The sequence below is a fragment of the Ailuropoda melanoleuca genome, chromosome 11, assembly GCF_002007445.2.
Source record: "Ailuropoda melanoleuca isolate Jingjing chromosome 11, ASM200744v2, whole genome shotgun sequence".
NCBI classification, from domain to species: Eukaryota; Metazoa; Chordata; class Mammalia; order Carnivora; family Ursidae; genus Ailuropoda; species Ailuropoda melanoleuca.
Genome location: NC_048228.1, coordinates 8773683 through 8786264, shown reverse-complemented (window position 1 = coordinate 8786264; position 12582 = coordinate 8773683). Strand labels below are relative to the sequence as shown.

General features: G+C 51.1%; 1 protein-coding gene across 5 annotated transcripts in view; it reads right to left on the bottom strand.

Annotated features, from left to right (window-relative positions):
• Positions 1-12321, bottom strand: part of MFN2 (mitofusin 2) — a 28311-nt gene extending 15990 nt beyond the window's left edge. Inside the window, exons 1-4 of one of the 5 annotated variants that reach the window (XM_011229312.3) lie at positions 12030-12319; positions 10669-10806; positions 6356-6534; positions 2122-2257 (exon numbers count right to left, since the gene is read on the bottom strand). In XM_011229312.3, the coding sequence (XP_011227614.1) occupies positions 2122-2257; positions 6356-6530 (311 nt within the window). In that variant the 5' untranslated portion in view covers positions 6531-6534; positions 10669-10806; positions 12030-12319. Of the gene's footprint in view, positions 1-2121; positions 2258-6355; positions 6535-10177; positions 10291-10668; positions 10807-11600; positions 11623-11705; positions 11848-12029 lie in introns of those variants that run through there. The other 4 variants (XM_011229314.3, XM_034671212.1, XM_034671213.1 and 1 more) reach the window with 4 other exon arrangements.
• Between the last annotated feature and the right edge of the window lie 261 nt (positions 12322-12582).

Below are 12582 nucleotides of genomic sequence, written 5' to 3'. Positions count from 1 at the left end.
GACTCAGTGCTCTGCCTTGACTACTGTGTGTATGGCACCCGACCTGTCCAGGTGCCTTTTCCCTGTATTAGATTTTAACTTTTTTAAAGGTACTGTGATAAAATGAAGAACGTATTTGTTTTTTACTCCCAGTTCCTGGCACTGAGCTCCTAAAATCCTTGGAATTTCCTAAGTGATGGGAATGTCTTTTGTCATTCACAGGAGCCCCTTTTGAACACACCTGTCTATGCTGATGAGGGGATGCAGGGTGGGGTCCTTAGACAGTCTCAAAATGGGCTGGTCACCAGAAAGACCAAATGATGAGAGGATTGGAACTTTCAGTCCCACCCACCTACTTCAGGGAAAATGGGCTGTGGATTCAACTCCATAAAAAGTCTTGAACAAGGAGGTTTGATTAGTGTCAGGGCTGATAAGGGCATCCACACACCTGGAGGGCGGTGCTTCTGGAACTCACCCTCTGTACCTCTTCACTGGGTTGTTCTGTATCCTTCATAGCAAACCAGTAAACTAAGTCAATGTGTCCCCAGCTTTGTGAGCTGCTCTAGCAAATTAATCAAGCTTGAGGAGGAGTCACGGGAAGGTCCGTTCTACCACCAGTGGGGCAGAAGCCCAGGTTTCCCAACAGCATCTGAAATGAGGCCAGTCGTGTGGGACCGGGCTCTTAACCTACAGGAACTGATGCTCCCTCCGGGTAGACCATGTCAGAGCTGAGTTCCACCTGCACGATACCCAGGGTCTGCTGAGAGCTGCAGCACTGCTCAGGGGTGCGGGAAACACGCCAGACCTCTAGTACCTACTAGACCTCAAAGCGTAACAAGGACATCTGATGGCTAAAACTGTAAGACTCTTGGAAGAAAACAGAAGAAAAGCCTCATGACATTGGATTTGGCAAATTCTTGGATATGACACCAAAAGTATAGGCACAAAAGTAAAAATAAATAAATGGGACATCAAAATGAAACATTTCTGCGCAGCAAAGGACACAGTCAACAGAGTATAAAGGCAGCCCACGGAATGGGAGAAAATATTTACAAATCACACACCTGGTAAGAGGTTAATATCTGGAAATATATACAGAACTCCTACAACTCAACACAAAACCCACAAGCAACCCAATCTAAAATGGGCAAAGGACTTGAACAGACATTTCTCCAAAGAAGATACACAAATGGCCAAGAAGCACAAGAAAAGATGCTCAGTATCACTAATTAATAGGGAAATGCAAACCAAGCCCCAGTGAGATCCCACATTACACCCATCAGGATGCCTATTATCAAAGAAAGAGAAAACAAGTGTTAAGAGGATATGGAGAAACTAGAACCCCTGTGCACTCCCGGTAGGGATGTGAAATGGGCAGTTGCTACGGACAACAATATGGTGGTTCCTCAAAAAGTTACAAATAGAATTACCATATGGTCTAGGAAATCTGCTTCTGTGCATATACTCAGAAGAACTGGAAGTAAGGACTCAAACAGATATTTGTACACCCACGTTCATGTACGATTCGCAATAGCCATAAAATAAAAGCAACCCAAGTGTCCACTGCGGATGAATGGATAACCAAGACACGGTCTATACACACAATGGAGTATCACTCAGCCCTAAAAAGCAAGGACATCCCGAGGCATGCCACGACAGCGATGAACCTTGAGGACGTGATGTGCAGGGAATAAGGCAGTCACAAAAGGACAAATACTGTATGAGTCCACTTACTCGAGGTCCCTAGAAGAGTCAAATTCATAGACAGAAAGCAGAATGGTGGCTGCCAGGGACCGGGACGGGGGTGGGGGGTTGGGGAGGAGAACAAGAAGTTAGCGTTTAACAGGGACAGAGTTCAGTTTTGCAAGACGAAGACGTTCTAGAGATGGGTGGTGGTGATGGTCGCGCGACAACGTGAACGTACTAAGCGCTACAAGACTGTATACAATTAACCATGATTACGATCGTGAACTTTCTGTGATGTGTATTTTACCACAGTTAAGAACTGAAAGAGGAGGAGGAGAGCCATATGCTCTGAGGCATGCCGGCTGCTCCCCACCTGGGGTGCTCAGACGGGGAGACCGCATGAGTGCCCCCCTCCCTCCTGTCCAGGAAGAACACGTGAGAGCTTCACAGACTCACCGGCCAAAGAAAGCTACTTTCATGTGCCGCCGGGCCAGCACCTCGCTGATGCCCCTCACTTTGGACAGGTAGCCTTTGACGTCCAGAACCTGCTCTTCTGTCGTAACCGGGTCCAGTTCTGCGTTCCTGTGAGTGTCTGGAGGCAGAGATTGAAAACGAGTCACCACACGGTCAGGGCAGCTCCACGGTCAAACGCCTGTGGGGGACAGAGTCCACTGCCGCGGCTCCCTGCCACCGCCGGCCCAAGGCCAGATCCTGCCGTGGGGCTGCAGCCCAGCAGTTCAGAACAAGGCTGGGGGGCGTCTGGGTGGCACAGCGGTTAAGCGTCTGCCTTTGGCTCAGGGCGTGATCCTGGTGTTATGGGATCGAGCCCCACATCAGTCTTCCGCTATGAGCCTGCTTCTTCCTCTCCCACTCCCCCTGCTTGTGTTCCCTCTCTCGCTGGCTGTCTCTATCTCTGTTGAATAAATAAATCTTAAAAAAAAAAAAAAAGAACAAGGCTGGGAAGTGAGGCTGCCTGGGTTCCAATGCAAGGCCAAGTGCTGCTGCTCCCCTCTTCCCAGCTTTGTGGCCTCAGGCAAACTAACCTTCCAGAGTGTCAGTCTCCTGATCTTAAAGAGAACAGCAGTGCCTACCTCCTACGACTGTGGAAAGGATTAAATGAACAAAATACAGGGATGCCTGGGCGGCTCAGTCGATTAAGCGTCTGCCTTCAGCTTGGGTTGTGATCCCTGAGTCTGGGACTGAGCCCCATGCCAGGCTCCCTGCTCAGTGGGGCGCCTGCTTCTGCCGCTCCCTCTGCCCCACCTTGCTCATTCTTGCACTCTTTCTAATAAATAAAATTTAAAAAAAAAATGAACGAACAGAAAGCAAACACTCGAATGTTTACGGCCATCACTTCTCTGTGTTTCACTTAACACACACGGTTTTCACTACCTACCAGTCACCGTTCTGATCTGCCTTTCAAACACGATCTCACTCAGTCCTTGTCCTTTCCCTGCCACACACTTAGTAAATGGCAGAACCAGGACTGGCACCCTGCGGACCTTCACAAGGCCCTTCCTGATCCTCCCTGCTCCATCCGGGCCTCTTGCCAGCCCCATCTCACACGGCACCTCACCACATCCCCACCCTCGCCACGCTGCCTCCCCATGACTCTGGGCTTTGCTCAGTGCACCCCAACCCCTCCCTGCATGGATGTGCTGCCTTGGAGTGCTCTGGCTCCTTCCCACTTAGCCTTGAGTCTAGCATGGACTGCACAGCCCCCAGAAGCCTTCCCCGCCTCCCCCAACCAGAGTCAGGTCCCCTGTTTGTGCTTCCAAAGCACCCTGAACTTCTCCGACCTTAGCGCTCACCTCACCACGGTGTAACTGCCGAGCTCACCCGCATCACCTCCCGCGTGAGAGTTGAACTGTTGGGTCCCAGCACTCGGCAGGTGCACAGTGTTTGCTAAGCCAACAAGTACTGGGATCGCCTCGCTGCTTTCCTCCAGTGGCCTTGACAGGCAGATGGACAACAAATGATGGGAGCAATGGAGCAAGATGCTGCCCCATCCCACCTGGTACTTGCGCCAGGAAGGCCGGCCCAAGTACAGGGGTGTCTGGCCCCTGGGCACACGCTCACTGCCAATGGACTGAATGTTTATGCCCTCGCCGTGGGATGGGTCACGATGCATGCAGCCCTCCTGACTGGGACTGGCATCCGTATCAGAGACCCAAACAGCTAGCTAACTCCTTCTGCCACGCTGTTACCAGGGATGTGCCAGAAAAAAGACCAGTCCAGGAAGCTCACCCTCACAGAACACTGAATCTGCTGGTGCCCAAATTTTGGACTTTCCAGCCTCCAGAACTGTGACAACCAGTTTCTGTTGCTTGTAAGCTACCTAGTGTCTGGTATTTGGTATTTCTGTCAGGGCAGCCCAGGCAGACTAAGACGCTTGTGAACCACTGGGCTGACGACATGATGCCATGAAAGGAAGCGACCAAACCAACAAGCCCTGGTCCACTGGTCACCCCAGCCTCAGACCTATCACCATTCCTCCCTCATAAGGGTGCATGGGCGTGGCCTCTGGAACGCACCTGGAAGGAAGCTGGGCTCTCAAGCACATGACTATATTTAAAAGAGACAGCCGGAGGCACCTGCCTGGCTCAGTCATGATCCCAGCGTCCTCAGATCGAGTCCCACATCGGGCTCCCTGCTCAGCAGGGAGCCTGCTTCTCCCTCTGCCCCTTCCCCCCCATGCTCTCTCTCCCCGCTCCTCTCACCCTATCTCAAATGGATAAAATTTTTATAAAAAAAATAAAAATTAAAAGAAACAGCCAGTGGACTGACAAGTCTTTAGAGTCCAGTCCCAAGGCAGCCACCATACACTCCCCTAGCCAGGGCAGTCCCAAACACATCTCAGGAGCGCTCCGGCGCTTCCCCTCCAGCCCGCCCACAGTCTCACAACGAAAGGAATCAAACCACCCATTTCTAAAGCCAGCACCTAAACACCTTCATTAAGTACGTGTCCCTCCACAGCACCACCTAAGGAAGCGGCTCAGAGCATCACCAATGGTCAGCCTGGGCTCTGGGAGGAGGGGCTGGTCCACCCCATCTCTGCATGCACAGTGCCAGGCACACCCGGAGCTACTGCCAAATAAACGGGTAACGAACTGGAATGATTTCAACTGCCAATCTTGTAACTTTAGAATTCAGATTTTTAAACTAACAAATATGTAGGGGACGCCTTCTTCTGCATCAAGCACCTCACTTGGGGTACGGCGCAGACCCTCAGCCTTTGTTTGCTCAGGCTGCTCTAATGAAATACCAAAGACCGGCTAGCCCATTCAACCAGAAATGCACTGCTCCCAGTTCTGGTGGCTGCAAGTCTCAAGCAGGGTGCTAGCCCAGTGGGGTGAGGACCCTCTCCCATCAGACTTCTCACTTACCCTCTTGTGGCAAGGGGGCTAGGGAGCTCTGTGGGGTCTCTTTTATAAGGGCACTAATCTCATTCATGAGCACTACCCATCACGACCTCATTACCTCCCAAAGGCCCCACTCCTAACCCCATCACATTGGGTCTTAGGATTCCAACATGTGAATTTGGCGGGGGGATACACACATTCAGACCACAGTACTGGAAATATTCCCTTTCTATAAAAGGAGCCTTAAGGGGCGTCTGGGTGGCTCAGTCGTTAAGCGCCTGCCTTTGGCTCAGGGCGCGATCCCGGCGTTCTGGGATCAGCCCCACATCAGGCTCTTCTGCTGAGAGCCTGCTTCTTCCTCTCCCACTTCCCCTGCTTGTGCTCCCTCTCTAGCTGGCTGTGTCTCTCTGTCATATAAATAAATAAAATCTTTAAAAAAAAATTAAAAAACAAAAGGAGCCTTAAGAAGCAGCCTGTCACGTAAACCTACCAACCAGAAGCCAAGCCTCTCTAGTGGAAAGCAGAGGGTGAAGTGTGTCCCTGGGGCATTTCCACTGAACATCGAGAGTTTTGCAGACCAGAATTTAAAAAGCCCTGGTCTTGCTTGAGCACCTCTTTCACAAACAAGGAAACCAAGGGCAGGGAAGACTCAGCTACTGGGTCTTTGCTGACAATCCCAGACACGGGAGCCAATGTATGCCTTCTAGTGGGGGGGCCTGAGAAAGACAGGGGTTGGGGTTGGCAACTGACTGAGTGGGGCCCTGGGAACCCTTCCTCCCCTGCTGATCGGACAGGGACCAGAGCCGAGGCTCAAATTAGTAACTAGTGGGAAAGGTGCCAGTGACGCAAGTTTCCTATCCATAATCCCGTTGACTATAAATATCAGAGAAAGAACACCCTGGTCAGGGACAACCCATACCCACACAGGGCCTGGTATAAATGGTGGCCAGAACCAGGCCAAAGAAAACACCTGGGTTCCGGATTTAGAGACACCTGGTAAAGCCCTGCTGTGTCACTTAAAGGTACTGAGCAATTCTCAAAACCTCAGTCTGGTTGTCTCCTACACGGGGGTAAGATTCACCGACCCCTCATGATTCAACGACATAGAATACGCAGAATTCCTAAATGATAGGTCCCTTGTTTCCTGGCCCCATCTTCTTGGAGCCCAATTCCACATTGATTCCAAGAGCAGAAGACTGCTGAAGGTGACAACCTATCTGGGCATGAGCTCCCCAACAGCCAGGCTCTACCTCCCCACCCCCAAATCCTCCCACCTAAATACGGAAGCTGACAGAGGAGTGGGCCCAGCTCAGCAGGCCCTGTCTCACCTTCAAGGAAAGTGGCACTCTCCTGGATGTAGGCCCCCAGCTGCTCAAAAATGCCATTGATCTTCTTCTTGGCAGTGACAAAGTGCTTGAGTGGGGAAGCATTCACCTCAGCCATGTGTCTCTTGTCCTTCTTGACTGTGACGATGGAGTTGCACCGAGAGAAAAGCAGGGACATCGCGCTGCAAGAGAAGACACGGTGAGTAACCTGGGAATGCTCGGACGTTCTGCTAGGGCCACGACAGGGCAGTCGGGGGGTCTGGGACTAGCTCTGGGGGCCATCAAGAGCACGGGCCTTCCAGGACTAGATCAGACACTGCAAGAGAAGACCAGCGTCGTCAAGAGGACGAAGGGAGGGCTGAGGACATGTGGCAGTTTCCCTGTGACACACTGTGGGCACTGAGCTGGACCAAGGCCCTGAGTTGAAGCCTTGGGCTGGCTGATCCTCACTTACTGACCAGTGACAGGCCCTGCCCACCCCACCTCAGAGAGTCAGGCAGGGATCATGAAAGGACATATGACAAGCCCTCCTCTCAGCCTTAGGCAGAAAAGTGTGACGGAAATCTCACTTCTTTCCTACACATCACCCACCTGAGAAAAAGCACTGAATACTGAAAGCAGTGAAAGCAAAGTGATGCTCAAGGTCCATGACCCTCCCACCCCCCCCCACCCCAGCCACGCTGCTGTCCAGGTCACAATGCTGTAATTCCTAACAGGATTTTTTGTTTTTATTTTTGGTGGTGGTCAGGAGCGGAAAAGGGTGATGCTCAAGCGACAGAGGTTTACTTGTACTATCTACTTAGAAACATTTATTGGTCTCTTTCATTATAAATGCGTGCACTGTAAAAAATGTGGAAACCGAAGGAAAAATCCATAACCCCACCATTCTGTGATAAGCACTATGAACACCTGTTTCTCAGCAGTCCGTTTTTGGGTAGGCAGCTCTCTCGCCCTCCATCATACACACGTTTTTATAGCCTGTATTTTTCAAGTCGCAATAATATGTTAGGCTCTGTGAAGCTTAACTCCAAAGTCCTAGAGATCTTTGGTCAAAGCCCAGAGAAGCAGACAGACCAGAGAAGGCGGCACCCGGATGTGGCTAGGAATCTCTGGTCCCACAAGCGCACTGCTCCCAAGTTCCCACCGTGCACGAAGCTACTTCCCCTGCACAGCCCTCGGATCCTGGATGTCAAAGGACAAAGGCCCCTCCAAGGATAAGGGGGAGTGTGCCCAGCTGCGTGTGCCTGGTGCTATGGCTCTGACACCCTGCAGATTCTTGTGGGCCACTCCCTCCCCAGCCGCTCTCATCACAGCCCCGCCAGCTCTCTGCCCGAGCTGGCACGCCGCACTCACCGCCTCTGGGAAATGAGGAGGCTCACGAGTGAACACATACAAGAAACTTCCCAAGGGTGCCAAAGGGTACTGAACATGTCCCTGAGCAGCAGAAAGAACACCCAAAGTGCAAAACAAGTGAAAACTGGCTCTTAGGATCTAATCATCCCAAAGAGTGGGCAGACAGACACACAGGGAGTATCGACCCACATGTTTCACCCAAACCTATAAATTACTCTGTTACTGATTTCTAGGGAGACAAGAGACACAAGTAACTGTATGTCCATTTCTACCTCCCTCCTCAGTAAACCACAACTGTGAGATTTTCTTAGCACAGAGGTCGCATGTCAAGGACTGCTGAGGCAAAAGAACGGAGAAGGGAAACAGGGAAGAAAACACCACTGGCTCCTCCAAAGCATTCGAGTGCACCAAATCAGGATTCACGTGGCCCAGCAGGTAAGGCTCTCAGAGAAACAGGGAATAAGTGCAAAAAGAGGAAAGCATCAAAAGGAGAAGAGAAGGGGTCCGAGGTGGGGCATGATACAGCTGGTAGATGAGATTCTGGAATCAGAGCTGGGTTCAAATCGTACTCTTTCTGGGCCGCATAAACTTGGGCAGGTTACTTAACCTCAGAGCCTTGAATTCTTCATGTGTATGACAAGTGTGATGCCACCCAGACTGAGAAGACTCAAGAGGACACAGTACAAACTTAAAGGCAGTTTTATGTGTTATAAAGCAGCAAGATCACATGACTCTCCCCTCGAACACCCAGCCTCCAGGGAAGGGCAGAGACAGCTCCACCAACACACCCAGGGCTCCCCGCCACTGCCATGGGCAATCCAGGGAACAGGTCTGTTCAGGGCTGAGGATCAGCGATGCCCAGCCCCAGAAGTGACTTGCTTGCAGGCAGAAAGTTCCTTGAGATCAGGGGGGTCTAGAAAACATGTGCTTTTGAGTTCTGGTTCATTGTTGACAAGCCCAAAGGATATGAAACCAAAAGTGTTAGTGCTCTGTAAGTGTAAGATTCAAGGGCATGTTAGTCAAAGCTTAGTGGTTCAAGGTTATAAGAATCTGCTCGGAGTTGTGCCAGTCCAGGAACTGACCCGCTCTCACCGTTCCCCAGCCTGCAGCGGCATGCCCCAACCCTTTCCCATGGATCCTACGTCCAACCCATCCGAACCATCTGATTGTTCCGGCTTGGTGAACTCCCAAGCTGAGGTTCCATGTTTGTGTTGCTGCTTCACCCATCTGGCACATTCCTACTATCCTTCTAGACCCAACTCTAGCGTGACCCCCTCTGTCAGGCCTTCCTTGGCATCTCCAAAGAGGACATGCAACCTGACCAGACTTTTGTTTTTTTAACCACACTGTCTCCTCGTCTAGTCAACGAGCTTCCAGAAAGACAGTCTGATAGAGTCATGACCTATTTCCATTTCTACTTTCCTCCTCCACGACTGTGAGAAACTAGATGAGTTATTAAATGCCCCTTAATGGGAGTGCCTTCTTACCCTTCCATCCCTGGAATACCCAAATCTGCTTTTTTCTTAAAAAGCAGCTTTTGGCAAATCATCTGTTTCTAGTGTTTGGAGCTCAGAGAACCAAGACAGTTGAACAAACCTTTCAGATTCCAGGATCTGATCCTTCAAAGAGCAAAGCCGGATATACATATGTGCACCAATGGACCAAAGTTGCATAATACACACACACAAGCCAAGACAGGGCCCCTACTATCTTGGGGCTTTGCCTGATGGATTCCCACCCTTACAGGGTGGTAGGAAGCAGCTGGGTTCCTGTTCCTCCCCTGGGAAGCCCTGATAGTCCCTACTTCACTGCAGGGCTTACCACAAGCATGTGGGGCCAGTCCCCCAGGCACAGCTGGGTTAGAGTAGCTCTACTATCAGCTGTACATTACATGGCATGCTTCAAGCTGTTGTGACAGCCACAAAGTGCTCTTCAAGTCAGGGTTTCGGACAGTTTACAGAAGCATTTCCCAAAGTGCGGTCCACAGAAATATAGTACACCCAATGCTCCAGATAAACAGGGTTCCATAGTAGAAAAAATTTATAAAACACTATATACCATGGTCTGCCTCCATCAGAGCACATGACCAAAGCAAAAACTTTGGAAAGGAAGGCCTGTTACAAAGACACTAGCTTAACTGTATTTAACGCAGCATTTCCAAATTATCTAAAGAAACTCTCCTTCTATGTAACAGTTTTTAAAATCCTGAGGAACATACTTTGGGGAAAGCCTCATTCATCCTGGTACTCTCCCTCTCCCACCCCAAGACAGTGCTAGGGGCACAGTATTAATAGGTATCAACCTGAGACCAGAACCAAACCCCGTTCAAAACTGAAAAAACGCTTGGCCTCTAACTAGGCTATTAGTTGAGGAGTATTAGGCATCTTGCATGTGGGAACAGCAGCAGCAAAATTCACTGCATGGTGTGTTTGGATCCCAAGCACAGTCCCTGAATCCACACCACCTCCTTACCCAGTTTTATGCACAGCAACTCCTAGCAGGGAAAATAAAATAGGTCCACGGATCGTCTGCTGGCACAACTGGAACAGAGGAGAAGCTGAGAAATTGAAACAAAAGAGTATACAGGGTAAAGGGAGCAGAGGAGACTCTCAGAAGAGCTGTGATAAGGAGCCAGTCTCTGCTGAGCAGAGGGGGAGGGAGGAGCCAGCATAGCAGAAAACAAGGGAGACAGATAGAGACTAATTCTTCAGGGAGCCCAAAGATTCCAGCCACTTTCTAAACTTTCAATCTGTAAACAGGCTCTCTCCGCCACCAGTGAAATCCTCCATGGAAGTAGAAAGGACATACAGTTTTGTTTTGTTTTTTTCCAACACAGATTGGAAAACTCCAGCTCTGTGCAAAGACGACCCCATCCAAGACACGTGCCACTGGATGGCCAGCAGTGCACACGCCTTGCCATTTAACCCAGATCCAGAGTGCCAGATGTCACAACCACCACTTACTTTTTGGATGGTGAGAGACCTTCACAGGCTGGGCATCATGGGCATGGCTGGAGTCAAAAAGATGAAAAGAATCTGAGTTCTCCTCTGTCCTGTCTCTCAGATTGAGGTTGGCTACTGTGTCGACTCCACCAATTCCGACTTATTGGAAAGGAAAAGGAACATGTCAACAAGCAGTAAATTTAAAAAAAAAGAAAGAAAGAAAGAAAAAAGAAAAAAAAGGTGCACAAAACATGTTTAATCCATTTTAAAGCCAAACAAACTCATCCTTGAGGGAAGCTTAGTCATTGCCTGCACTAGGATGGTATGTGAGGGAAGTGCCCTGGAGAAAAACACAATACACAGGTGGGGACAATCCTGCACAAACATGTGGTCAGCCACATGCTGGCAAGACACAGGAGCCTGCTAAAGGCACGTCCAGAGAAGTGAGAGGACAGGAGGTAGGAGAACAAAGACTGGGCTTGAGGACTGTGGAACTCAGGACTAGAGATGGGATAGTGGGGTTGAGGAATAAGTAGAACTTATTGAAAGGCTACGTAGATGCTGTAAAAGAGCTCACTTAATTTTCAATTCTATGGGGCAAACAGAAGCTTGGAATACTTAAAAGATTTAGAGACTGCTAGTTAAGTGGCCAAGCTAGAAACTGAGATACCACCTCCCTTTGACTCCAAAGCACACTTGTTTTTAACTTCCTGGAGCTGCCTTACTCCACCACTGCAGGTGGGAAGGGTGATAATCAAGAGGCCTTTCTGGGAGGAGAAAAGAAAGATAGAAATGAAAAGAACAGGGCAATGAAGGATTACATACAGAAGATGGGCAGTTTTGCTTCAGGTATCCAAAAAGCTAATTATTAGGCACCTTCTGTGTCCTCCTGCGTGTTGCTAGGCGCTACAGTTAGGGATGGGTAAAACAGTACCTGCCCTCAAGGGGCTTACCTTCAGGTGAGAAATCACACAAGAAGTAGGTGACAGCACAGGAGTGCAGTAAGTGCCCAAAGTGGGAGAGGGCAGGGCGCTATGGTGGTGAACTTGGGCACTTACGTGCTTAGTAAATGCTGGCATATACAGAAGACTGGATACGAAATGGCGAAAGGGCTGGGGTGGAAAGTGGCCGCGAAGGATGGGAAGGCGGGGGAGACGAGGAACCTCAAGAACCCCACCCCCAGTCCCGACACCCGCGTCCCGCCCCCTGCTCGCAGGGCCGCGGAGGGCCCCGCAACGAGGCCGCCGGGCCGTGGGGCGCCCGCCTGCCCGGATCCACAGCCCCCGGGGTTCCAGCGTCCCACCAGTCCCCGCCCGGCTGCTCAGGACTCACAGGGTTGGGCCGGGCGGGTCCCCACCCCTCCGGCGCGCTCGCCCTCTCACCTTCACCTTCCCGGCCTCGCGGCGGCCATCATGCCCCCAACGTCACCAGACGGCGCCACCCCGAGAGAGGGGGGAGGAGGGGGAGGACTCGCACGTCACTAGCCGCCGCACGTTCGCCGCCCTGGCCCTGGTCAGTCGATGGACTCCGAACTCAAGCGGTTAGACCTTGTCACTCCTTACGGGTCAGTGGAGTGGGTCTGTCGGCTCAGCGCCCGGAGAAGCGTCTCAAGCGGGATAGTTCACCGCCGGGGCGTCCCAAGCCCATGACGTAAGCCTCGGGGCTCCCGCTGCATCATGGGGGCTGTAGTTCCGCCCGTCAGGGCGGGTGGGCGGGGCCTCGAGCTGTCTAGGGGACCAAGAAAACAAGGGCGTGGATTAAAGGTTCCCGCTTTCTTGTCTATTGCCCCAGAGCCTGACCCCCAAGGCCCCTGCCAGGTCTGTAATCCCAGGCTGCGCTTTGTAATTTTAGAGAAGAGCTCTTAACAGGAAGACAGGAAGCAAACTTGGGCCTGCTGCCCTTCAGTTGACTTTGAGGAAACAAGACCAACCACAG